This window comes from Heterocephalus glaber, unplaced genomic scaffold, assembly GCF_053883595.1.
Source record: "Heterocephalus glaber isolate CG9 unplaced genomic scaffold, H.glaber_assembly_v1.0 deba00000594, whole genome shotgun sequence".
NCBI classification, from domain to species: Eukaryota; Metazoa; Chordata; class Mammalia; order Rodentia; family Bathyergidae; genus Heterocephalus; species Heterocephalus glaber.
Genome location: NW_028258151.1, coordinates 16,493,436 through 16,519,609, shown reverse-complemented (window position 1 = coordinate 16,519,609; position 26,174 = coordinate 16,493,436). Strand labels below are relative to the sequence as shown.

The window sequence follows — 26,174 nt, the reverse complement described above, 5'->3', positions numbered from 1 at the left end:
TTCTCTAGTCCTGCCTCCAGCTGTGCTACATCTCCTGTGCCTTTTCTTAGACTCTTGGTATGTTTATTTCCTTTTTTAAAACACCTATATAAATAATTTGATGCAGTGAAAATGTTTTATATAGTTGGGGTTTTTTTGTTCTGTTTTTGTTTTCTGTTGTTTGTTTGGTGCCTGAGATTGAACCCAGGGCCTTCGCACTAAGCTCTATCCCCAGCCTCTCTCCCCGCTTTCACTTATTTTTAGTCAGGGTCTTGTTAAGTTGCCAAGTTGTTCAAGTCGGGCTAAACTTGCCATCCTCCTGCCCCAGTTTCCCAGAGTGTTGGGATTATAGGTGTGCACCACCATTCCCAGCTAGAATTTTTAATCTACTTTAAAACTTATTATTTGTTGAAGGCATTGCCCTCACCATTATTCTTTCTAAATACTTTTAGTGGCTGTATAATACTCTACCATCTGTATATTTTACAACTCAGGCATGTCACCCTCAATTAGGCAATCAAGTCCTTTCTGGCTTTTGTGGTTCAGGGTGTGTCCATTAACATTTTTGTGCCCATATCTGTGAGGAGCTTATTAAAGGATAAGCAGGGCTGGGGATTTAGCTCAGTGGTTCTGCCGCCTGCCTCGAAAGTGCAAGGACCCGAGTTTGATCCCTGGTACCAAAAGAAAAAAAAGGATAAGCAACATCTTGCCTCACAGCTTTTGAGAAGTACCACAGCATTCTTCCACAAGCTTTGGATGTAGACATTTTTTAAAATCTGCCTTTTCTATAAACAACAATTAGAATGGCTTTCCTTGTTTCAAGATACATATTTTGAGTGCCGGGGATTTAGCTCAGTGGTTCCAGCGCTTGCCATGCAAGCGCAAGGTCCCGAGTTCAATCCCTGGTACCAAAAAAAAAAAAAAAAAGATACATATTTTGAGCCATTTAAGTATTAAACCATGGCTTTGGGCCAGTTCACCTCCCCACAGAACATGTCAGGCTCTAGTTCCTCCCCAGCCTCTGGCTCCCCAAGGTGGAGGATGCTGTAGGGTGGCTGCCTTTGCCCAGCAGGTGCCTGGAGGCCACCAGTTTCCTCTGAGGTTAGGGTTAGAGTTAGAGCGGGCGTCCAGCTGTGGCCCCATGAGATTTCCCTAATCTTGCTGCTGCCTGGATGCTGCTCTGGTAAGTATGATGGCTTTGTCTGCTCCGGAGCAAGGGTTCTGACCACCCCAGTACCGGAGCTGTGTGGGGCACGGGTTAGCTGCAGCCTCTCTGCCCCTCGATCTCCTCCTCTGATGGGAGTGCAGGTGACTCTCAGAGCATGTCATGGAGATCTAGTATGGAAGCCCTGGTCTGTGGCATATAGACGTGGCAGCACAGCATGGTCACTGTCACTGCTCCGAAGTGGTGTAGCAGACGACACCAACATGGAGGAAAATCTGCCAACCTAATTTCCAGGCTGCCTTTACTTCAAGCCTCAGTGACAATAAATTTAAAACTTGGAGGGCTTGATTTTTAACAGTTATTCCACTTGGGTTTGTTACTGTCCTTAGGAGCATGGCAGTTAGGCTGAGCTTCTAAAGCCACACAAATGCAGGGAGCCTTGTACTCTGAAAGCTTCCCCAGAGGGGACTTGGGCATGGCCCAGTGGGGACACACAGTGAGAGTGCCCGTGCCAGCCCTCTAGTGCCATGGTCCCATCTGCAGACTGTCCTCCACCCACCCCCACAGTGTAGCCCCTACAGCTCCAAGAACAGGGTGTCCTATCCCTCTGACCTACAGATCTCCTGGGCCAAGGCTTCCAGTCTTGGCTTCATAGAGCCAGGCTCTGGGGATTGGAGACCCCAGGGCAAAGGTAGGCTGAGAACTGGATGGGGAACTTCAGCAGTAGGGGTAAGAGGCAGAATGCCTCTGTTTCCACGCACCTTCTGCCTGCCACACTGCAGTGGAGCTACATTGCCTGTCCCCATCCCCTGGAGGGAACGGGGCTGGGCGGTGGAGCCACTGATCAGAGTGGCTTGCTGCAGTACCCCTGCCTCACACTGCCCTCCTCCCATGTTCCCCCTCCTGCAGTGTGGACTTGGTCCATGCACAGATCCACGTGGCCGAGGGCCGGAGTCTGCCTGACCTGGGCCTGCGGCAGGAGAATATCCGCATCAATGGCTGCGCCATCCAGTGCCGGGTCACAACGGAGGACCCTGCGCGCAGCTTCCAACCTGACACCGGCCGCATCGAGGTAGGTGATGTTTTGATAGAGTGTATGACTCTAGTCTCAGCTGGTGTGAGATTCTTGCTGCCTCTCCAGAGTGCCTGGGTCTGCGGCAACAAGTTGCCCAGGGACCCAGTCATTAGGGTGAATCCTCACGAAGACTCATCTGAGCTGGCCTAGAGCACATGGGAGCCAGGCATTATCCTAGAGTAAGTGAGGAGCATTACAGGGAAGAGATCGACCACCCTATGCAAAGGTCAGGAGAAACTAGCTGGTGAATCACCTGAGAATGGACTTGCCAATGTGGTAGAGCAAAGAGCTGGGTCCCATGCTCAAACCCTAGGCCCTCAACACTTCAGGAGACCCAAAGCCTCGCTGCAACAAAGCTGGAACTGTTGGCCTCCACCTTGCCCTCAGTCTGGGATAGGGGGTGACTGGCAGAGTAGTACCTCAGGGCTGAGTCCCTATGGGGGGTGAGCCAGACTCAGGGACTCATCGGGGATGAGTGAAGGAGGTCCGCAGGTGGTAGGGGGCAGTGGGAAACCAAGGCATGGAGTTCGGACTTCCTTTGCCTTCTCTTGCATCACAGTGCTAAAGCCTGTCCCCAAAAGCCACCTCCCTCCCTCTCTGTCCTCCTGCCCCTGGCCCCAGTCTGCTCCTCACCCTCTGGGTCCTGCACATCAGCAGCACTGTACCAGTCCTGTGGTCACCTCCTCCTCATGGCTTGGGCCCCAAGGATGCAAGACATTGAAGGAGCTCAGGGTCTGCTACAGAGTCCAGGCCAGAAGGACCGTGCCTGGGTGGGGACAGAGTCAATGAGAATGGAATGCTGGGCTTCAGAGACCAGGAGGCTGAGGAGGCTGGAGTGGGATAGGGGACTAGGTGGGCTCCCAAGAGCAGCACAGTCTTTGGGCTTCTCCAGGTGCACCTGCCTGTGTTTGTTTCTGGAAGCATCAGAGCCCGTGGGTGGGGCAGCCCCAGGCTGGTGCAGCCCCACAACCTGACTCCTGGGCCTGGCTGGGCAGGGGTGGCTATGGCCTAGGCTGCAGCTGCCAGCTGCGTGGGTGCTGCCTCTCTCCCCGTCCCTGTCTATGGCCAGCTGCTCAGAGCCTGTTCACCACAGAGTATTTTTAGCTGGCGGTTCCTGCTCACAGCTGAGTCTCCACCCTTAAATATTTTATTAAGTTCCTCTTTATTGAGCACAGGCCTGTGCCCCTTAGAAGCAGAAAGGTGATGCTGTGGGTGTCCCCAGGCCCCCTGGGTTGTCCCTTCCTCCCCCTGTTCCTCTGATGACCTGAGGTCCCCCACCCCTGTCCCTGTGCTTGTCCTGAGCATTCACCTGCATATGCCAGTGCGTCAGTTGCCCAGGATACCTCAAGCCTGTCTCCCTAGGCCCTCACTCTCCCTGTGTCCTTCATCTCTCTGACCTGTTCCCCCGACACCACCCTGGGTTTGCTTCCTGGGCTGCCCGCACCAGTCCAGTCGCACCTATCTTTGCTCAAGTTGGGTGAGTTTCCTTCCTCTTTGCCTCTTGCTCCTCCCACCCTCCACTTTGAGAAGGAAGGGCACATATCAAGCTCTTCCCCATCACCCTATATTCTAAAACACTCCTTGGTCACCCTGCTTTGTCTCCTCTCTCCACTCATTGTCCTGCATGGCCCCTGTCATGAGTCTGTATTTCTTCCTGCCGGTGAGCCTGGGAAGGACTTAGGTTTAGCTGCTGTGGTGGGTGCTCTACACATGTTCCAGGAACAAACTGGTGGACATGCAAAGGGATCCAAAGGTGGAGGGTCAGTCAGGCAGGTGGCAGGAAGCTGGTGAGACTGTCCCCTGCCTGCCAGGTCCCCTGTCCAAACTCTGGCTTGGTGTGTACACAGCCCTAGGACTGGCAGGGCTTCCCCTTCTCTGTTCCCTCCTAGCCAGGGCAGAGGCAGCAGTGATTGTGGGACTCTGAAGGGCTGGGTTTGCTGGCAGAAGTAGAGCAAAACTTGATGTCCAGAGTCGGGAGCCCCTGTGACCTGAGTTCAGGCCAGCTGCTGACTTCTGCTTCCTGCTGCTGTAGGTGTTCCGCAGTGGGGAGGGCATGGGGATCCGCCTGGACAATGCCTCTGCCTTCCAAGGAGCTGTCATCTCACCCCACTACGACTCCCTGCTGGTCAAAGTCATCGCCCACGGCAAAGACCACCCCACAGCTGCCACCAAGATGAGCCGAGCCCTGGCTGAGTTCAGAGTCCGAGGCGTGAAGGTGAGAGGCCACCGCCCCCACCTGTCTTTGCCCCTGGCCCTTGGAGGATTCCATGGTCATTCACACCCTTATCGAGGGGCTGATGTGGCTCTGCACTTTGCTTGTGGCTTTGACTTTGTCAAGATCAGTGGCTTTCTTCAGCCTCAGTGGCATGGTAGACTCCTGGTGTCAGGGTCCACTCAGGCCTCGGTGTCCCTGAACTGGCTGGGCCCCTCCTCAGGTGCTTGGTGATCAGGTGCTCAGGTGCTTGCCTGAAGGCTTCCTACCTGGTGGCTTGCTCTAGGGAGACCCACTCTATTTCTTAACCCTATTTCTTAGATACCCATTGTATGTACTTAAAGTCCTTTCTGGAAATTCAGACCCCTTGGGTTTGAGCAATGGCCTGCACTTCAAACAGGCTCCCCAGGATATTCTTAATTTCAAGAAAATGTGGCTTTCCCAATGAAAGCTCCAGCCCTATGCGGATGTGATGAAGTCAGATCCTCCCACCAGCCCCTGCCCTCACCTGGCTTGGTGTCTGCAGACAAGGGTTGCTCCAGGGACAGACAAGGAGTGTGGCTGCAGCAGGGAGAGGGACAAGAGGCTGGGTACATGTCCCTGCCCTCAGGGCTTGCCCTGCTGGCCTTCTGGCTTGTGGTCACCTGCCAGTGAAGATCTGAAATGCCCACTACCTCTTTGTTGAGGTTAATTCATTACTAGTGTCCATAGCTGGAGATGAATTCACAGCCAAGAAATACTGTCTTGTCCCTTGAACAGGCAGCACCTGCCCATATTCCTGTGGGCACTGCCATCAGCTTGGGGACAGAGGCTCAGGCCCTCAGCTGCTGTGGGAGTCCCTTCCCCCTCTTCCCCTGCTCACACTGGCTGTGCTGGCTGCTGGCCTTATCCTCCCCACAGCTTCTTCCAGCCCTGTTATTGAAGCTTAGCTAGTGTGTCGGGCTATGGCAGTGCTGTCCCCTCAGGACCCCATGGTCATTACTCTACCTGTCCATAGTCTGTATGGAAGTGGCCCCAGAGGGCACAGAGACCATTGGAAAGAGTGTGGGAAGGAGGTTGGGCAGGAGTACTTCTGAGCCTGTGCTGCTGGGCTGGACCAGCCCATCTTCCTGTTCACTGGGTGTTTGCACTCTTCTGTGGGAAGCCACATGGGCTCCTTGTCCCAGGGCTGTCCTGCTCTTGAAGCAGAGCTATGTCAAGCATCCTGTGCTCCACCCGCCATGTGCATGGGGCCTTGGTTTTCCTGCCTGGGTGTCCTGTGACTGATAGTGTCAGAAAGGTTATTTGACTGCACACACCATGACCCCAGTAGGTAGGGGTGACTCGGCTCCCCTGTCCTGTGTGTTGTCCTGTTGGTGACCCTGGCTTCCCCCTATGGTTGTGCCGTGGTTGCCCTGCTCCCCTCTCACACTCAGGGCCTGGTTCCCCAGGGCCATAGGACCTCATCCTTGTCGTACACCCCAGAAAGCCCAGGAACATCTCACGGTAGATAAAATGACCATGAACTGCAGCAGGAGGAGGGCTTTTGTTTTCTGGGAGTGCTGGTTAACTTCGCAAATGTGCACTAGAGCAGGCTGCTGGTTCCTGCCACATGGTGAGCTTCCTGCTAATGCTAGCTCTCTAGCCTTGTGCTCCAGTCCCCTTCCCACACTGCCTGTCCTATCTTTCCTCCCTCCCTCTTGGCCATGTGACACCCCTGCCCTCTCTCAGCTCTGAGGATTAGGCACATCTAGGAATTTTATGAAAATACAGAAGGCGGACACTGGCATCGCAGAGTGACACCCACAGCTCCTCTGGCACACTGATGTTTCCCCACAAGAGAAACATGCTTCCAATGGATGGTAGGGGAGGCTGGTATTCTACTGTGAGTGCACACAACTGTGTAGGCCAAGCCTACACACATGTACCTACCTCTCAGCCCCAGAACGTATACCTGAATCCAAAGGTGGACCAAGAGAGATGCTGGTTTACATAAATGGAAACAGGGTCCTTGATAGAGATGAAGAAAGGAGGAGCCCTGTGTCTAGGAGAGTTCACTCACAGAGGGCTCCTCCCCCATCAGCATTGGGGGGCTGTTCAGAAAGCCCCAAGGCCATGTCTGATCAGTGCTGTCAGGGACTGGCTAGCCCCAACTGAGGGAGCAGAGCAGTAGGCCCTGGCCTGTCTGGCTGTTGGGGTGAAGTTGAGAATAGGGGAGAGGCAGTGCATGCACCCCAGCCAGCCACCTCCTTGAAATGAGGGCAGGTTGGGGCCATCTTCCCAGCAAAATACCCAGGCACAGCTGAGCGGGCCTGGAAGGAGCAGTGGGGAGGCGTGCTCTCGCTAGGCCTGGAAGAGGACAGGACCTGTGGTGGTATTGGTGGTGGGGCTCCTGGAGTGACAGTGGCAGTGGGATCTCGGCCCTTTAGGGTAGTATTTTACAAATCCAGAAGATACCCCTGGAGACAGTGAATAGGGGCTGTTCCTAATGGGAGCCATGGTGACTTTTTACTCAGCCATGCTCAGGAAAATACCACCAACCAGGCCTCTCTACCCAGAAGGGCTATACCATTGCCCACCTTTTCTAGTTGCTAAGTATGGTCCTGTTGTATCCCCTTAGACTGTCATGTGCCAAGTGCTACCAGGGAGGTGCTCATGCACAGCACAACATACCTGGGCTTCACACACAATGTACCATATCCTGTGCTCGCCTGCCAGGCAGGGCATCCTCTGTGCTTATGGACAAGGGTGCAGAAGCCCAGAGAGCTCAGGTGGCTTGCCCAAACCATGGCTACAAGCCAAGAGACACCAGCACTTGTCTGCTGCCTTGAGCTGTCCCTATAGGGCAGATGGAGTGGCCAAGAGCCCCAGGCTGTTAGGGTCACTTCTCCTGGGCCTGACAGCCCTGGCCTTGATGGCTGTGCTGGTTTGTATGCCTCTACCAGCCCCAAATCCACCCTCCTTGCTCTCTTCTCAGGGACTGGGCAGGACAAGACCCAAGATCAGCACTGAGGTGTCCCCAATAATTTTATTATAAACAGAAACAACACTCCCACTTAATGGCTGCAGCCCCTGCCTTGGTGGCTCTGAGCACCTGTCGGAGGGACCTATCCCTTTACCCTGGTCTGGAGGCCAGAACCAAGGAAAGGGCTCCCTGTCCCACCAAGTACATGGGGAGCCTGAGGTACCGAGGATAAAAACCAGGAGGGGCCCAGGGCAGTGTGGCTTGCCCGTGCCAGGCAGCTGCAGCCCTGGGCTCCTCCCGCCATGCTGCTGCTCGTTCCTCAGGGCGCAAGAACTGCTCCCTCCCATCACACCACACTCTCTTCTAGCCGCTCGGCACTCCCTCCCATGCCCCGGCACCCTGCCGCCAGCAGCCCACCGTGCACAGAGTGGCTCCGACGGGCCCAGGCTCCTCCCAGGCGCCTGGCATATCCGTAGCACCCAGCATCACCCAGGTCCAGGGAGCAGCTGCGCTGGGGGCGGGGTGGGGGACTCCGTGGTGGGTGGGGCTTGGGTGTAGGGCTGGGGCCTCCATTGGTCTGGGATTGGACGTGGCTGAGCTTGAGGGGGAGGCGGCCATTCCCGGCTCCCCGGCCCCGAACCAGCAAGGCCACAGTGAAGACCAGTAAGGCAGCCACCAGCACTCCCCCCACAGCCACAGTCAAGGTCCCACCCAGCACGTGGGCCTGTAGGGCATGGCACAAGGGTGTGGCCGGCAGCGTGGAAAAGTGGGCACAGCCTAGTAGCCTGGTAGCTGTGAGGTCGGAGGGACCAGCGGCAGGTGACAGGGCCAGTAAGCAGAGGTCGTAGTCAGCACCGGGCACCAGATGCTTCAACAGGAAGTGGTGGCTGGAGGCTGGGACGATCCTGCAGGGAAGGGCAGGTGGTAAGAGCCCCAGTGTTGGAGTCCGGCCCCTACTCCTGTCTCCCCAAGGCCAGTACCTCATAGCCCATTCACAGCTCCCACCCCATGCTCCCACATTGGGCTCTGAACAGCCCCTCAGGCCAAGAACACATAGACCTTGTGTGTTCCCTCAGGAATGCAGAGAAACAAAGACATGAGTTTGGGGTGGGAGGCGGTGCCAAGGGACAGACGGTACGGGTGTGTGTACTGACACCGGCCCCAGGCGAACAGAGGATGTGGGAGGCGATGGCAAAAGCAGAGGCAGAAAACGTGCCTGTGCTGCTTGGCTGCATGGTTCAGACACTAGCCACACCTGCAGGTGGTCAGGGAAGCTGTAGCCATGCCTGAGCCACCTCCCCTTGAGGGCCCACCTGGCTCCCCCTGTAACCTGGGCAGCTGGGCCTGCCACTGCTCCCCCAAGAATTGAGGGTTGGGCGTGGGGGGACTCCTCAGAGTGGAGAACTGGCAAAGGCTGGAGGGGAAGATAGCAGAGGGTAGGTGCAAAGGGTCAGCTCTGGCTAGGAGCCAAGCAGGGAGCTGAGGGCATGTGCAGGATGTCTCCTCACCGATAGATGAGGGTCTCGTCCTCACTGCTGTTGTACTGGATTTGGAACATCCACACAGGGTCGAATGGCCGTCCTGGGCCCCAGCTCACCAGCCCTGAGGTGGCCGTCACCTCTGTCACCTGTACAGCTGGCTCAGACTCCAGAATCCCCTCGCCCTCAGCAGCAGTTCTAGCAGAGGCAGCAATGTCCGAGGGCCCAGGGCGGCCGCCTTCAGCACTGGTGTTCCCGCCATGGGGCAAGGCCAGCACCTGGAGCTCTACTCTAGCAGTGGCCTCACCAGCAGGGTTGGTAGCAATACAGGTATAGCCTCCTGCGTCCCCAGCACCTGTCACCCCAATCTCCAGTGTCCCGTTGGGGAAAGCCCAGGCTCGGGAGGAGTTGCCTACCAGCCGGTCATCAGGGCCAACCCAATGCATGGTGGGTGCAGGGTCACCAAGAGCTCGACACCGCAGCGTGGCCCGCTGGCCCTCCAGCACCCAGAGGCGCTGCGTGTGTCGGGCAATGAGGGGTGGCTCACAGGAGAACTCGCCCTCAGGGACTGCCCAGAAGTAGCGGCCAGCCAGGCCTGGTGGGGAGGCGCAGGTCTCTAGGTCATCAGGCCGGGCCAGCCGCCGCAGCCACAGGAGCTCGCAGTTGCAGTGCAGTGGGTTCCCGCTGAAGCTCAGCACCAGGGGGGCAGGTGAGGCCTCAGCATCACGCCCTCGGGAGAAGAGTGGGTCAGGTGCCAGTGTGGCCAGGCGGTTGGATGTTAGGTCGAGGCGGGAGAGCTGCCCCAGCTGGGCAAAGGCACCCGGGGGCAGTGCGTCAATGAGATTGTGGTCCAAGTTGAGGGTATGCAGGACAGGCATGGCACCGATGCCAGCCCAGGGCACCTGCCGGAGATTGTTGTAGGACAGGTCTAGGTCCTCAAGGCTCTCAAGGAAGTCATCAAAGGCCCCTGGCGCAATGCGGCTCAGCTGGTTGCCACTGAGGATGAGGTGCTGCAGGTTGATGGGCCCCCGAAGGCTGCCACTGCCCAGCTCCACCAGCCTGTTGCCATCCAGGTGCAGGGAGCGCAGGCTCTCCAGGTCCCCAAAGGCTCGGGCTCCAATTCGGGTGATGGCATTGCGAGACAGCGTCAGGTCCACCAGCCCGGACATGTTGCGGAAGTCAGGTGGCCCCAGGGCCTGGATGAAGTTGTCGGCCAACCGGAGCTCCACTGTGCGCCGGTCCACATTGGGTGGCACAAACAGCAGGCCCCGGTGGGCACAGAGGGTGCTGAGCGACTCCGACAGGTTCTGGCAGACACAGGGCAGCGGGCAGGCGGCTGCTCCACTGGCCAGCAGCAGCAGCAAGAGTGGTGGGGCCATGGTGGGCGTCCTGTGAGGAAGGGCCGAGGCCCAGGCACAGGTGGGGCTGGTGTAGGTACCCACTTGTGCCCGGAGCACAGTCCCAGGAGCCAGCTTCCAGAGCCTGGCCTGGGGAAGGGTTGGATTAGAGGCTGGAGGGAGGCCCCAAGGGAGGGAGGAAAGCTGGGGCTGCAGAGCCAGGCCCCTGAGAGTTAAGGTCACATATCCTAAGCATTTAGTGGGAGTCCAGGTGCTGGGGACAAGGTGAGGCATGAGGCAGGAAGCGGCAGAGGTGGGCCAGGAGCAGGGAGGGTCCTGGAACTTCCTTTTCCTGGTGTCCCCCGGAATCGCCAGACCCCTCCCCCCCCAGTGCTATCTCCTCCTCCGCCAGGAAAGGCACCCCCCAAAATACCTGGTGTAGTCCCTCCCGAGTCAGCCCCCCCTCCCCATGCTGCGCTCTGCGACCCCCTCACCTGGTGTCCGTCGCTCAGGGGGCGCGGGCCGGCCTCCACGCCGGCCCCACCAGCCCCCACCGACTCCAGGCCGCTCTCTCGCGGAGGCGAGGCCCGGGCCGCCTGCCTCTCGCCCTCCAGCCCATGGCGCTTGGGCCCGTGGCCCCAGCCTGCTCGGTTCCCGGCACCTTTTCCCGGCGCGGCTCGCGGTGGCGGTGGTGGTGACAGGCAGCCGGGCGCGCGCCCAGGGCGCGCGCCGCGGACACGCACGTGGAGGGTGGACGGGGAGGGGCGTGCAGGGATCCACCCGGGCCCAGGCTGGCTCCGGAGGTCACAGGGACACCGGCCACTGCAGCGCCCACGGGTGGCGCCCAGTCACGCCCGAGGCCCAACCTGGCGCGGGCCCGCCAAGCTGCCCCCCGGTGCTGCCGCAGCGCACTCACCCTGGCATAGGCGCGCGCGCCCCCGGCCACCCTGGCGCCCCAGCATCCTGCACCGCTCAGGTGCCCGCCGCCGCGGCGCGAACCTCACTCTGCAGACAGCCAAACAAAGCGCCAGCTCGCGGGCCCCTTCACTGTCTCCCAGAGACGAGTCTTTGTCATGTGTCGCTGGGCACCCTCCCCAACACGCCCACATATGTCCACACACCCACACACTTCCCCGCACCCACAGGCAGGGCCGGGCGCAAACCCGTACTGTTGCTGGGACCCTCGAGTTCACAGACACTCGCTGAAGGTCATAATCGTTCTGCATCACCGAGTCACGTGAAGGGTCCCCAACAGACACAGGCCCTAGGGGGGTGGGGCGGCGCCCCCACCAGGGTTACTGCGGGGTGGGACCGAGAAGGCTCAGCCTCTGGGCAGGCGGTGGCAACCCGCCCCGCGACCGCCCTTCTCCCCCCCCCCCCCCCCACTTGTCCGGTGCTCAGGAGCCAACCGGCCTCCGCCTCAGGCCTGATTGGTTTGCGCCGCGCAGATTCCCAGCAGGCTGGCGTTGGCACGCCATTTGAAGCCCTGCGTCAGTTGTTCTCGCAGTGGCACAGCCCCGCCCTCCCCCTCTACCCTCGCGGGGCAAAGTCCCTAGGGAAGGCAGCTGTGGATGGTCCCAGGTGTTAGGTGGCCTCAGAGAGCTGGGGCTTGGGTGGAAGCACAGAGGATTCCAAGTCAGGTTGGGCACCCTGATCGCACCTGCCACCACGAGTGTTCAGCCCAATTGGGAAATAGAAGAGTCGCCTTCCTTCCTGTCCGCCCTCCTCCAGACCGGATTCCCAGAGGCGAGTAGCAGGAACATAGGGAGACCAGAGACTGGATTTTAAGCCTGCCTTGCAGGCTGCACAGTTTTGGGCAAGTCACTTAACTACTGAAACAATTTCCACATCCAAACCAAAGGACATTAATGGCAGGTACATAAGCTCTCTGAAGGGTTGAGAGGAGAGGAACCTGTAGCCTGGGAGGCCTGACTACTGGTAGCTAAAACTCATACTTACCATTGCCACTGCCTGGGCCTTAGCTGTTGGATTTGTGAATTGAGGGGTTGGATCTACTTTGATGTGAGTGGCCTTAGATACTTTGTTTCTGTCTCATCAAAAATACTTTTATTCTGTACATACATTTTTACTGGCATCTGCCATATGCCACCCTGTGGTGGGAGTCAGGTGGGCCAGGTTGCTGCCCCCGGGGAACCTCCAGCACAGAGACTGACAATAGCCCAGAACCTACAAAGTGGAGGGATGGACACCAAGAGGGAAAGTTGGGGGACCAGGGAGGCCCCTGAGGATCCTTTTCACCCCTGTGCAGATCTAGGTTCTTTAGATGGGTTCTTTAGTGAATTCCTTCTCAAAAGCCATGCCTTGGCCTAGCTGAAATGTCTTTATCTTTACCCTGCTGGAGGTTGTGGACAAAAATTTACACTGTAGGTCATGTGTATCCAAGAGAAACATTCATTACTATTATGTGCTGAAATGCAATTTTAAAATTGAAGGTTCAAACATATGGCTTCACATTAGACACATACAAACGTGCTAGTCATAACCTCGAACCTATGCACCTGAGATTTTTTAAGAAAAAAAGTTTGTATCTCTCAGATCCGCTGTGACCCCTGAAGGGTTAGGGCAGGAGCAGGGAACCTATCACATCCGACAGAAAAGAGGCACCGATGGCTGTCCCACTCTGTAGTGACCAATGGTGGCCTGTAGGGGGCAGTGCCCTTACAGTGGAAAACCTCCACCTCCCCCCTCCTCAAAGCCTAGGGATCAGCTCAGCCTTTCTCACAGCAGCACACACACAGAGTACCACAATTAGGAGGTACACAGGGGGTGATCAGACCCCTCTGGTGACAAACTCTCAAAAGGGTCCATGCTGGGCCTCAAGTCCCTGCTGAAGGTGCCAGACAGAAACCATGAATGGGTGACATGGAGATTACTTATCTATATGAATATCCACAAGGCCATAGGCCAGGCTCACACAGGGGAGTCCCAGCCACGTGGCTTCATAGTCATGGGGTGTCTCTCTTAGTGCTCCCTCAGGTCTCAGGGACCCTCAGGTTCATTGTGGCCTCTACGTTACTCATCCTACCTCAGTTGCATTGGTCACCCAGCCATTTCATAAGCAGAGCTGAGGACCTATGCACATGGCGTACAGATCCAGGCACCTCAGACAGCACCTTGCCCACCCCCAAGAGTTCCCAGAGTGAGGGACACAGACAGGCAAGAAACAGGCTAAGGGCTGGGGTTTCCAACAGGGCTCACCGGGTGTTATGTTGGGAGAAGCAGGAGGGCCCAAGTGGGAGACCAGAACAGCAAGATGTTTCAGGAGCCCAGGGAAAGGCCATCAAGTTGAGAACTGTTGGCAAGGGGGGGGTGCTCACTGGACTTGGCCAGGAGATAACCTCATGGGTGTCAGAGCATGGGTGTGTAAAGATAAGAGGCCTCTTTCAAGAAGCATGGGGGCAAGAAGGTGGTGCTCTGTGGGCTGCTATGAGAAAGGCTGAGCTGGTCCTATGCCATGACGATGGGGGAGGCACAGGAGTCCAGACCCCAGAAGGGGCTGGTATTTGGTACATGCTCTGGAGTGAGCAAGGATCAAGGGTGTGGTTCAGCCCCTGGCTGTATAGGGGATTCTGCCATATAGCAGGCTGAGATGGGGGAGGCCCTGAAGCTGTGCTGCTCCAGGGTGGCAGCTGCAGCCTCGTCTTCTCCCTTCCCTGTCCATGGTGTATGGTGACTGACACCCTCCCACTCACCTCTGTCCTGCAGACCAACATCCCCTTCCTGCAGAATGTGCTCAACAACCAGCAGTTCCTGGCAGGAACCGTGGACACTCAGTTCATCGATGAGAACCCTGAGCTATTCCAGTTGCGGCCCGCACAGAACCGGGCCCAGAAGCTGCTACACTACCTTGGTCCGCCCACACAGCCCTTCTCTCCCCTCCCCATGTTCCTGGCCCCCTGCCCCTCAGCCTGCCCTTGTTCTGGTCCATATGCCTTGCTCCTAGAGATCCTCTTTTCTATCCATGTGGCCCTCAATAGGTCTCTACTGCCTGGACCCAGGAGGCCCTGGCTTTGGAGAGCACAGGGACAGGTGGAGCACCAGGTGTTCTGGAGTAATGTCCCTATCCCCAAGCCCAGCTATTCACACTGCTGCCTTCAATCCCACCTCTGGCCCATTCTGTCCTGACCACTACTTGCTCTCCTTCCAGGACATGTCATGGTGAATGGCCCTACCACCCCGATCCCCATCAAGGCCAGCCCCAGCCCCACGGACCCCATTGTCCCTGCAGTGCCCATAGGTAGGTGGGATTCACTCTGCCAACTCATGGGGGAGACAAGAGATTGCCACCTACAGGATGGACATTAATGTCCTTGTCTATCCTAGGCCCACCCCCAGCTGGTTTTAGGGACATCCTTCTTCGAGAGGGCCCTGAGGGCTTTGCTCAAGCTGTTCGAAACCACCCGGGGCTGCTGCTGATGGACACAACTTTCAGGGACGCCCATCAGTCACTGCTGGCCACTCGTGTGCGCACCCACGATCTCAAAAAGATTGCACCCTATGTCGCTCACAGCTTCAACAAGCTCTTCAGCATGGAGAACTGGGGAGGTAGGCTAGAGAAGGTCTGGGATGTTGGTCAGTGTTGATAGGAATTGAGTGTCCACTGTGTGTGGCCACCCCTAAAGCTCCAGGAGACTAAGAGAAGCTGGAGATGTTGACAGGTCTTTCTCAGGTCACCCTAGAGAGAACCAGAGTGAGAACTAAAGAAGCAGGGTGCCTGCTTGTTCCACAAATTGGAACCAACTCCAGCCAGACCTGGCACAGAGTCTGAGGCTGCAAAGGTGAAACCCAGGCACTGTCCTGAGCAGCTTAGTAGGAGGAGACCCAGTGTGGTAGCTAATCACGGCATGGAGAACTGGAAGAGGACATGTGAGCAATAAAGACAGATGTGCAGAGGGCATAAGTGAGCCTGAGCACCCAGAGCATCAACAAAGGGAAGAAATGGTAATGCTTGGATCTGGGAATATGAGGAACCTTAGAAGTGAGAAGGGGCCCAATGCTTAGGCTGCAGAGCTGCAGGGCATGGCAGGATCCCAGTGACTTCCAGAGCTGACCTGAGCCTCTTTTCCATCCTCTTCCAGGAGCCACATTTGATGTTGCAATGCGCTTCTTGTATGAGTGTCCCTGGCGGCGGCTACAGGAGCTCCGGGAGCTCATCCCCAACATCCCATTCCAGATGCTGCTACGGGGGGCCAATGCAGTGGGCTACACCAACTACCCTGACAATGTGGTCTTCAAGTGAGCCGGGGTGGGGGTGGGGGGGCAGACACTGCATAGTAGGGCCCATGGGCACTAGAATAGAGATGACTTGTGCTCCCCATAGCGGGCTGGACACCAAGTCTGTGTAGCCACACCCAGCAGGGGCTACTGTACCATGAAGTGCAGAACTGTAGTGGCAGAACCCAAAGAGCTTCCAGTTACTCATGTGGCAGTGGAAGCCCTGAGGGAGATGACATGTCCCAGGCCATAAGGAATAAAGCTAGCGCTGGAACCCAGGCCTCAGGACTCCTTGTTTAGTCCTCTCTCCTACAACCTGCCACTCCGTTGCAAAGCAAGGAATCCTAACTAGTCCTCCAGGCTGCAGGCTGATGACTGCATGGCATGTGACTAGCAAGGAGCCAGCTCTGCCTCATGCAGATGCATCCAGTGCCACCCTGACTCAGGTGGCCCTGGAAAAGGCCTTGTCTATACTGTTGTGTGCTCCCCACCCACCCACCAGGCCAGACTTCATCCCCTAGAGGCTATAACGTGGGCTAGGAGCCAGAGACTTGCAAGAAGGAGTAGGGTGGGGCTTATCCCTGGTTCTCACCTACTCAGGTTCTGTGAGGTGGCCAAAGAGAATGGCATGGATGTCTTCCGGATCTTTGACTCCCTCAACTACTTGCCCAACATGCTGCTGGGCATGGAGGCAGCAGGCAGTGCTGGGGGTGTGGTAGAGGCTGCCATCTCATACACGGGTGACGTGGCTGACCCCAGCCGCACCAAATACTCACTGCAGTACTACATGAGCTTGGCTGAAGAACTGGTGCGAGCTGGTACTCACATCCTGTGCATCAAGGTGCCCATCTCTTCTTTTCTGCCTACTCCCCCCAACTGCAGGCACACATCAGGACCCTCCTTACCATCTTTATTTCCACTTCCTCCAGGATATGGCAGGGCTGCTGAAGCCAGCAGCCTGCACCATGCTGGTCAGCTCCCTCCGTGACCGCTTTCCTGACCTCCCGCTGCACATCCATACCCATGACACATCAGGAGCAGGTGTAGCAGCCATGCTGGCCTGTGCCCAGGCTGGCGCTGACATAGTAGATGTAGCAGCTGACTCCATGTCCGGGATGACCTCACAGCCCAGCATGGGGGCCCTGGTAGCCTGTACCAAAGGGACTCCCCTAGACACAGGTAGGAAGAGGATATCCCATGGCCATGCCCCTCTCAAAGCTGCAGCCACCAGTCCCAGTAAAGTTGGCCATACCTAGGATCCAGATACCCCACACTGGCCTAAAATGAGACCTGAACTGGCCCTGGGTCCTGGGAGGAACCCCTGGGAGCTCAGCACATTGCCAGGCTCTCCTCTGACTTGGGCCTCCCTGCAGAGGTGCCCCTGGAGCGCGTGTTTGACTACAGTGAGTACTGGGAGGGGGCTCGGGGACTGTATGCTGCCTTTGACTGCACGGCCACCATGAAGTCTGGCAACTCGGATGTGTATGAGAATGAAATTCCTGGGGGCCAGTACACCAACCTGCACTTCCAGGCCCACAGCATGGGGCTTGGCTCCAAGTTCAAGGAGGTCAAGAAGGCCTACGTGGAAGCCAACCAGATGCTGGGTGACCTCATCAAGGTAAGTTGGTTTTTTACCTGACACAGGCTTGCACTTTCTTCTGGGCTTCAGATAAGGAATGTGGCACCATAACCTCCTGAGTCCCTTCTCCTCAGGTGACTCCTTCCTCCAAGATTGTGGGGGACCTGGCACAATTCATGGTGCAGAATGGGTTGAGCCGGGCAGAGGCTGAAGCTCAGGCCGAAGAGCTGTCCTTCCCTCGCTCTGTGGTGGAGTTCCTGCAGGGTTACATTGGTGTCCCTCATGGGGGGTTCCCTGAGCCCCTTCGCTCTAAGGTAGGGAAGCCCAAAATAGTGTGAGGATGGGGGGTTGGGTAGAGGAAGGAGGCCTGACCCTCTTCCTTGCTCTCCAGGTGCTAAAGGATCTGCCAAGGGTAGAGGGCCGGCCTGGAGCCTCCCTCCCTCCCCTGGATCTGCAGGCGCTGGAGAAGGAGCTGACTGAGCGGCATGAGGAGGAAGTGACCCCAGAGGATGTACTCTCAGCAGCCATGTACCCTGATGTCTTTGCCCAATTCAAGGACTTCACTGCCACCTTTGGCCCTTTGGATAGCCTCAATACCCGCCTCTTCCTGCAGGGACCCAAAATTGCAGAGGAGTTTGAGGTCAGTGGCTCTGGTGCTTGCCCATTCTACCCAGCACCCTTGCCCTAAGAGCTCCTGACTTTGGCCTGGGCCAGGGATTTAGCTCAGTGGTTCCGCCACCTGCCTCGAAAGCTCAAGGTCCTGAGTTCAATCCCTGGTACCACCAAAAAACCCCAAACAGACTGGCCTGCTTCTCACCCAGTTTTGTGGGCTTTGGGAGCTGAAAAGACCCTTGAGAAACCAAGAGCTAGCCTTGACAAGTGAGGAGCTGAGACCCAGGGTGGAGGACTCCCCTGTGGTGGGTGTTGGGGCCTATTTTCTTGACTTCCCCTAGCTCTGAGCCTCTATGCCTTCCCTGCAGGTGGAGCTGGAGCGGGGCAAGACACTACACATCAAAGCTCTGGCTGTGAGTGACCTGAACCGGGCTGGCCAGAGGCAAGTCTTCTTTGAGCTCAATGGGCAGCTGCGCTCCATCTTGATCAAGGACACCCAGGCCATGAAGGTGCGGTTCCCTCAGGACCAGCCAGGTAGTGGGGCTGGGCCAGACCTGTTGTCTCATGTCCCATTTGCCCTCTCTGCAGGAGATGCATTTCCACCCCAAAGCTCTGAAGGATGTGAAAGGCCAAATTGGGGCACCTATGCCTGGGAAGGTGATAGACATCAAGGTGACAGCAGGAGCTAAGGTGACCAAAGGCCAGCCCCTGTGTGTGCTCAGTGCTATGAAGATGGAGACTGTGGTGACTTCGCCCATGGAGGGCACTGTTCGCAAGGTCCATGTGACCAAGGACATGACATTGGAAGGTGATGACCTCATTCTAGAAATTGAGTGATGCTGTCCCAGGTTGGCAGCCTGGCCATCCCCACCTCAAACCTTCAACAGAAGCTGTGCAGCCAGGGCAGGCCCAGGTAGGCTGGTGTCCAAGGGCAGGAAGGCCTGACCGTGGAGGTCCTGTCCGCAGTGGGACAGCAGAGACTCCTGCAGAGGCCCATTCCCTTCAGCCATCTGTCCTTCCCTCACTGGCGGACAGTTGCTTATACATTCATCTCTTGACAAATAAGGGTCCTCTCCTCATGGGAGACTACAGGTGGAGGAATAGATGGTCTTAGGACCTGGAGAAGATTAAGGGGTCCTACCTCTTGGTTGCAGGGGAGACCTAAACCCCAGATCCTGGGACATTTGCTCAATTAAACTAGCTTTCCTCTGCCCTCCATGGTGGGTCCTGTGCCATCCACCCTACCTCCAATGCTGCCCCCAGCCCAGAGGCAGAGAGAAGGTAGCTGCCTCTCAAACTGGGGCTGGGGACAGATTGGCAACTGTGCACCTATTATATACACACACCAAATATGACCAGCCATTACTGAGCTTGCTTGGAAACAAGGTTTGTTCTAAACACTTAACTATTAACTGGAAGAGTCAACTTTCACCCATCTTATGGACACAAATCAAGTTATAGGAAGGTTAGATAACTTTTCCAGAACTCCACAAGTAGGAAAAGGCAGAGAGGAACTAGCTAGGCTGTCGACAGACCTACTTCCAACCAGGGCCAACCTCCTACCTCATTAACTCAGGACTAAGTGCACAAAGGACCACTTGGGCAATGGAAGAGATCCTTGGGAATGGGGATAAGGCAGATTGTGAATGCTTTGGGTGTGAGGATGTGGGTGGGAGGTTAGTAGACTGGAGACAGGGTCACAGGTTCTCCCGTCTATCCCACAACAACTCTCAAGAAAACCTTGGGTCTCAGTCCTCTTACCTGCAGAGGGAATAGTAATTCTGACTGCACCATTGCCCTCTTACCCATGGACGATACAAGGAGACAGGCACAGGTGGATGGGCAGTTCCTGAGCAGAATAGTGTGTGTGTGTGTGTGTAAGAAATGCCAGACTCTGTGAGGAAGGGGAGGACTGGGTACAGGTACCTGACCTGGGCATACAAGTCACACTGGGCTTTCAGATCCCTATAGGTCCCTATTAGGGACCTATAAAAACAGGTCCCTAATCATCCCTCTCATCCTGATAGCTGCTACACAGACAAAGGGAGAGGCTCTCCAGGAAGGCAGGTGTGTAACTGTGATGCTGCCCTTTAAATCTTGATGATTGTGGTTTAGTCACAGCCAGCCTGGGAGTATCATGGGGGAGTGACTGCACATGCATTTCCTTTCCTGCAACCACCAGCCTTGTGGAATGAGTCCTAAGGATATTCTTTAAAGAAGCAAAGAGAAAGAAAAGGGTCCTAGACAGGGCAATGAGAATCATTCTAAAAGTCAGACAGTAACATACCTAGTAGGTTCTAAAAAAAAAAATTCAACTTACTGTATTGCTTGGGAGAGTCCCTACTGTTTTCAGGGTTGTGGCCTTTGTTCTAAGTTCCTCTGGAGGCATGATGACTGTGATATGGGTGGAGAGAACCAGAAGCCCCGACTCTGGGGAGACTCAGCAGGTTCCTTTCCTGTCCTGGATTTGCTTCCACTCATCAAATGGAAGTTGGTAGACTCTCGAGGGCCCTCCACAAGCTGGAGGCTCCATTAATGAGGTCAGGGCCATGAGTGCCTGGGCCCACATCTGGTACCTGCAGTCTCAGACACACTTGTGCTAGGACATGGAGCATGGCTCAGGGAGAAAGCCATGGCCTCAGGTGACCCCACTTCACCCCCTTCTCTTGGGAACTGCCTACTGGGCTGAACTGCCCTGTGGTTAGTGTTCAAGGTAGCTAGGATGTATGGAATTCTTCCCAAGACCCCAAACAGATGGATTCCCAAAGATCCAAGGCCATGTTACCCAAGTTAAATCTCTTTAATATCCCAATATAAAGTCCTGATGCAAAAAGACAATGACAAAACCCTGGGAAGTTCAGGGGAGGGGTTTTACAAATAAACCCCCCTGAGCAGCTTTTCAGAGGCCGGGTGAGGGTGGGGCAGAGGAGCTAAGAGAAGCAGCAATCCAAAGTGAGGGAGTACACAGCTCCTGGGACCTGCCCCTTGGTCCCCTCGCTCCCAGCTGCTCCTCAACCCCTCTTCAAGAGGGAGTGCACCCTTTGGATATCTGCTTCTTTCTCTTGGTCCCTGGAATTCAACTAGCTCTGGCTTCAATCCCCTGCAAAAATTCCTGAGATCTCAAGAATCCCAGCCAATCTCTCCCCTGTAGTACCCCTTGATGGGGAGGGGCTGGGAAGCCCATGAGAGTTCACTGTAGTCACATATGAGTCAAGGTCAGGAGCACAGGAGGGCCTCTGAGTCCCCTGCTCGCTCCAAAAGCACACAAAGGGGAAGGCTGCCGTAGAGCTTGGGATCCGTGAGGGGCTGAAGCAAAAGCAGGAACAGTCCTACACCCAGGGCATAGCCTGCCAGCAGGGGCCGCCTCTGCGGATGCTCCAGGGCTGCACACACAGCAGGGAAGCCCATGTAATTGCAGAAGGAGTGGCAGAGAACCGGCCCAATCAGATGTCCTGGAGAGGGGAGACAGTGCAGCTCATGGAGCAACCCCACCTCCTCCTCTACCCCTTTCAGGGCTAGTGACCCTCATCCCCTGAGATAGGAACTCAGTGGCCCACCCCCACCCACTCTGCTTCCTTCCACCTCTCCAACTTCACCATGCTGGGGGCTCTGGCTCAGCCTGTCTCAAGGACTGTTGAAGAAACTTTTTGTCACTCCTAGAACACAGTATTCCCATTCTCCCACCCATTCCTGTGGGTCCCTGAATCCCCAGAGACCCATGAGAGACTGAGGACCAACCTGTGCGGATGAAGAGGAAAGCAGTGTAGGCACCGAAGACAGCTGTGTAGGAGAACTGGAACGCTGGAGACGGGGAGGCTTCGAGTGACCACACCTGCACACCCACCCTGCCCCAGCACTACATGCCCATCAGAGACAATCCCCTTCCCCCTGGGGCAGTGGGTGCCTACTTTACCACCTATAGCTGTCCTCTGCACCCCAACTCCCATAGTCAGTGGTCCCTCCAATACTATAACCCTCTGTTTCTAATCCTTTCTCTAGCGTGGCTGTCAGGGATACACTAACACACTCAAACCAGAACTGCCCCAGGCAGGCTTTTCAGGACTCACCTGCGGATAAGAAGATGCTCCCCACACTGCTCTGGCTGAAACGCAGCTGCTCAATAATGTGGTGAAAATGGGCTACAAGTAAAGTGAGAACCGTACCATGTCCCTGTGGCCTTTGCTCTAGGCTCACCCCTTACCCCAAGCCTCATTCTCAGGACCAGGTTAAACACACTCACCAACTCCAAAGAAGAGTGGGCAGGTGAACACAGCAGGCCCCAGGCCTGTGCATGGTGCTAACATGGGCAGCATACAGGCCCGGAACACCAGCTCCTCTGTCAGGGGTGCAATCACTTGGTTCCGCAGCCAACGCATGTCTGTGAGGCAGCGGGCCCAGAAGCGGGGGGCTAAGTAGCAGATTCAGGACAGGCAATTTACTAGTTATTGAACAATGAGACTCAGAGGACCCTCTTCCACAATTTTACCCAGGCCAAACACAGACGAGGCATCAGTACTTCTGAGAAGTGGGGAAGGGGACAACTGAATGTTATGTTTACCAAGCAATGTTTTGACATGTTTTAGCATTAGTAGCTGAGGCAAGGTAATCTTGTAGTAAACTATGGAGACATCAAAATTTAAGAGCAATTCTGCTTTGAGGAAGCAAAAAGTTGAGGAAGGAGGGGATGTCACTTTCTGGTCCACACCAAGTATTGTTAAAGGTCCCAAGGGGACTCCTTGTACATCAGGAACCAATTCTTTGAGACCAACCAGCAATATGATCCAATTTTACTGATAAGGAAACACACCCTGAGAGATGATATATCTCCTGTCCAGATTGCACTTGAGCCTACTCATTCTCTTTCCCCATTATCCTGGCCTGCCTATGCCTACTTTCCCTCTTTGCCTTGAACACTCACCCAAGACAACCTTCAGCCCATCTGCCAGGTCACATGTGCAGTCCATAGAGAGCTGCATCAGTGGGCCCAGAAAAAGGATCTGGGAACATAAAAATAGCAGAAATCAAAGGAAAGACATTCACCACAAACCACTGACATTCTCCAGACCTTTAACCTCAGCCAGCCTCATCAGACTTCAGACTTCTTCAATTCTGGGATTTTCCCACCCATGCATATCCCAGGGCCTGTCTTCCATCAGCCAAAAGCTGGACATGAGGGGGTTAAAAAAAGGCCCATGATATTAGCGACAACACAGGAAAGATAAAGCAGAACTCACCATGGTCAGTAGCAGGGGTAGTAGAGCTGCTGGGAAAATACCCTCCAGCCTGAAGCCCATCAGGGTGAGAAGGGATGTGCCTGGCTGAGCCACAGGAAAGGGGGCATCAGTCTTGTTCCCTCCCCAAACACCCTCGAGTTCCATCCCGTTGCCCCTTGCCCCGCCTCCTTCGCACCTGGATGCCAGTAAGTTCCCTCCAGAGCAGCACGCAGAGAGGCGAGAGACTGGAGACCACCAGGACACTGGTGAAGCGCCGCTTGATGACGGCAGGGTGGTCTCTACGAAGGGGACAGTAAGTTCAGGGGGCCCTCAGCCACCACCTGTCAGCGTGGTTCCCCCCAAGGTCCGCCCGCAGCCCAGCCTCGCGGAGGCACGGGTTCGGACCGCGCGCAGTCCCCGCACCTGGGCAGCTCGCTCTTCCAGACATAGAGGCTGCCCACGTAGGAGCAGGCAAGGCTGAGGCAAGAGAACACTGACACCCAGCAGCACAGCCCGGAACCTGGGCCGCCTAGCGCTGCTGACTCGGACTGCCGCTCAGGCTGAGACACAGACAGCAGGCGCAGCCCATCCCCGCCCAGCGCCGCCATCGCGCCCACACCCGCGGCGCGAACCAGTGACGCTAACCCGCGGAAGTGCAGGTGACGTCAGGCGGCGGGGCGAGCCGCGGGCCCCGCCCCCCGCCCAGGTACTGGAGCAGACTCGGCGCATGCGTAGAGCAACTTTATTAAATCAGATATCACGCAGCCCCCCTGCAAATTCTCGGTCCAGAGGAGTTTTAGGAGTGGTACGGCTTATGACCCAGAGCCAGGACTCAGCCACTCGGACAGATTCGAGACTTCCTGCAGCCACAGTGCATCCTGCGGGGGCAAAAGGGTCCGGAGTAAGGACCCTTCCTCAGTGGCCCGGTCCCCGCCCCTCTTTCCTTGCGCTTCTCTGCACGGAGCTCGCCGTTACCTCCAGGCCGCTGCCCGGCCTTTCCCTCTCTGGGGCTGGGGCCCTGTCGTGTGCTGTGCGGGCCTCTTTTTCCCTCGGCGTGAGAGGCGCGTTGGGGGGCTCCACGCGATGTGAGGTCATGAAAAGTAGCATCTCCTCCTGGCCCTGGCTGAAGCTGCCGCTCTTGAGCCTCTTGCGTTCTGCTTGCCTGATGATCTCTAGGAGAAAGCAAGCCCACTTCATCTTACTCCCAGGTCCTGTCCAGATCAAAACCCTGCAGCTACAAGGCCTTCAGAAAGGTTTCAGGCCCCTGTATCCCTCCTGAGCTGGGCTTTGAAAGGGGCATCTGGGATTCTACCGAGCCCTCACTTGGAGGCTTAACTCCTCCAGTGACTTTTCACATACAGATTGTCCATGAAGTCTGCACTATCAAGCTCTTCCCTCCCTGCCAAGCTGTGATTCCTAGGAAAGCAAGCCAGTGCCCATGGGCAGCTTTCTTATTCCTGATTTACTTGTGAAAATTGAAAGTGCCTTTAAATCTATGGTTTCTTGGGCCAGGGATTTAGCTCAGTGGTTTCGCTGCCTGCTGCACAAGTGCAAGGACCCGAGTTCGATCCCCGGTACCAAAAAAAAAAATCTATGGCGTCTTCCTGAAGAGGTCCTGGCAATGTAGATAAGTGAGCTTTTCCCTAGGAGAAGCTCAGGTGCTGGGAGGAATGCACAAGTATGTACAAAACCCAGGGGTAAAAGAGAAGGAAGCTTTTAACTAACCATGGGGAGGTGAGGAAAGATTTCCCTGAGAAGATAACTGAATTAGGTTTGCACAGATAAAAAGAATTCCATGCTGAAAGTCAAGCAAATAAACTTTATACAAATGCAAGGGGTGCAAGAGAGGGAGAGAGAGAGAGAGAGAGATCCTAGAGATAAATCTAGATTAGTAGGAATCAGAAAAGGCTAAGAAGCATTTTTATCCTCAGGAAACAAATAGGAAGCCAGTGAAGCATTTTTAAGGACTGGAGAGATATATTCTTGATTTTGTATTTTAGAATGATTCTGTCAAAGGCTGACTTCTATCAAACTAGAGGCAGGACTTCAAGAGCTCAAGAGAAGTGAAAGCGGTGGGGATGGAGGCACCATCAGCAAAGTATTCATCAGGCCAAACTGACAGGCCTGGTGATCAACAACTGAATGTGGAACATGGGAGTGAGGGGCCCGTTGAATGAATCTGAGATTTCAAGTGTGAAAAGCTAGAGAGATAGTGGTACTATGACAAGACTAAAGTAAAAGGAGTTGACCTGGGGTGGCGTGCTGAAGGCAAGGCATCAGGAAGGAAAAAACTGAGCTGCCTACTGAGCAGATAAAGTTCCCTTTGATGCTCAGGAGAGGCCTGGGCAGGTCATACCAATTTGGTAATCTTGAGCCCAGAGGCAGCGGTCAAAATCTGGATGGAAGACAGGAGCTAGAAAGGAGTTTAGGATGAGCACTGTTTAATGATAGCCAGAGGAAGGTGGTGGGAGAGAAAAGCTGAGGAGAGAACCGAGTAAGTCACAATCTTACAATGCTGAATTCTGCAAATAGTTTACATATGGTAAAGCTTAATGCACAATTTGGTAACTAGAGAGACCTTGCTGTTTCAGAGGCCACAAAGAAAGCAAGTGCTTTAGGTTCTGGAAAGTGAGAGGGGTAAAAAAGGGACAAAAGGAACATGTAATTTGCTTTTGGTTTTTTGTTTGTATTTATTTATTTATTTTGGAGCTAGGGTCTTGATATGAAGTTCAGCCTGGCCTTGAACTCACGGCAATCCTCCTGCCTCAGCCTCCTGAGTGTTGGGATTATAGATGTGTGCCACTGTTCCTGGTGTAACTTGCTTTTTTTGAGAACCTTAGCTGAGATGGGCTGGACAGAGATTGAGAGGATATATGGAGTAAATTCAGGGTCACAAGAGATTTACTTCTGAAGAAATGAGAGATTGGTAGGCTAAAGGAAAAGAACTAAGAAGAGAGTTGAAGGTGCAGAAGTGATAACTGACACAAGCAAGTTCTGAGAAAGCAGAAAGGATGATGTCATCCTGAGCCTGGAGGGCATAGGTCCCCACACTGATAAGGTTCTGCAGTGGGAGAAATAGAAGTTGGTGAATTTCTTGAGAAAAGAAATCAATAAAATAAAGTAGGAGACTAAGTTGGGGACTGAGGCTAGGTAGATTTTTTTAAAAAAGAATGGAGTAGCCACTGGGCATGGTGGCACACACCAGTAATCCCAGTACTTAGGAGGTTGAGGCAGGAGGATCACAAGTTCAAGGCCAGCCTGGGCAACTTAGCAAGACCTTGTAACAAAAAAGGAGAATTGTATAAAGTCTTGGTTCAATCCCCACGACCTCAAAAGAAAGGTGTG

The 26,174-nt window shown here is 55.4% G+C and overlaps 3 protein-coding genes across 23 annotated transcripts in view; 1 reads left to right on the top strand and 2 right to left on the bottom strand.

Moving 5' to 3' along the window:
- The window catches only part of Pc (pyruvate carboxylase), a 119,689-nt gene extending 100,857 nt beyond the window's left edge, over positions 1-18,832 (top strand). For all 10 annotated transcript variants that reach the window (XM_004852268.4, XM_087204993.1, XM_004852269.4 and 7 more), the window contains 13 exons: positions 2,054-2,216; positions 4,252-4,434; positions 13,917-14,061; positions 14,359-14,448; positions 14,535-14,756; positions 15,290-15,446; positions 16,026-16,266; positions 16,355-16,604; positions 16,799-17,043; positions 17,139-17,318; positions 17,396-17,644; positions 17,985-18,125; positions 18,205-18,832. In XM_004852268.4, coding sequence (XP_004852325.1) covers positions 2,054-2,216; positions 4,252-4,434; positions 13,917-14,061; positions 14,359-14,448; positions 14,535-14,756; positions 15,290-15,446; positions 16,026-16,266; positions 16,355-16,604; positions 16,799-17,043; positions 17,139-17,318; positions 17,396-17,644; positions 17,985-18,125; positions 18,205-18,453 — 2,515 coding nt within the window. In that variant the 3' untranslated portion in view covers positions 18,454-18,832. The remainder of the gene's footprint in view (positions 1-2,053; positions 2,217-4,251; positions 4,435-13,916; positions 14,062-14,358; positions 14,449-14,534; positions 14,757-15,289; positions 15,447-16,025; positions 16,267-16,354; positions 16,605-16,798; positions 17,044-17,138; positions 17,319-17,395; positions 17,645-17,984; positions 18,126-18,204) is intronic.
- Lrfn4 (leucine rich repeat and fibronectin type III domain containing 4) lies at positions 7,420-11,543 on the bottom strand. The gene is made up of 3 exons (XM_004852264.3): positions 10,685-11,543; positions 8,884-10,242; positions 7,420-8,280 (listed from the first exon to the last, which is right to left on the bottom strand). The coding sequence occupies exons 2-3, from the start codon at positions 10,230-10,232 to the stop codon at positions 7,722-7,724; spliced, it is 1,908 nt and encodes a 635-aa protein (XP_004852321.1). The 5' UTR covers positions 10,233-10,242; positions 10,685-11,543; the 3' UTR covers positions 7,420-7,721.
- Positions 18,833-20,397: 1,565 nt separating the features above from the next.
- Positions 20,398-26,174, bottom strand: part of Rce1 (Ras converting CAAX endopeptidase 1) — a 91,869-nt gene continuing 86,092 nt past the window's right edge. For 10 of the 12 annotated variants that reach the window (XM_087204996.1, XM_087204998.1, XM_087204997.1 and 7 more), the window contains 8 exons: positions 23,805-24,001; positions 23,026-23,128; positions 22,851-22,930; positions 22,535-22,613; positions 21,857-22,024; positions 21,684-21,755; positions 21,355-21,417; positions 20,398-21,068 (listed from right to left, as the gene is read on the bottom strand). In XM_087204996.1, coding sequence (XP_087061122.1) covers positions 20,833-21,068; positions 21,355-21,417; positions 21,684-21,755; positions 21,857-22,024; positions 22,535-22,613; positions 22,851-22,930; positions 23,026-23,128; positions 23,805-24,001 — 998 coding nt within the window. In that variant the 3' untranslated portion in view covers positions 20,398-20,832. Of the gene's footprint in view, positions 21,069-21,354; positions 21,418-21,683; positions 21,756-21,856; positions 22,025-22,534; positions 22,614-22,850; positions 22,935-23,025; positions 23,129-23,252; positions 23,477-23,804; positions 24,002-26,174 lie in introns of those variants that run through there. The other 2 variants (XM_004852272.3, XM_004852273.4) reach the window with 2 other exon arrangements.

Excerpts from the sequence above, each read along its gene's own strand:
- Lrfn4 (XM_004852264.3), bottom strand. The coding sequence starts at position 10,232 with ATGGCCCCACCACTCTTGCTGCTGCTGCTGGCCAGTGGAGCAGCCGCC. Across the intron at positions 8,281-8,883 it reads GACGAGACCCTCATCTATCG|GATCGTCCCAGCCTCCAGCC; the intron begins GTGAGGAGACAT and ends CCTTCCCTGCAG.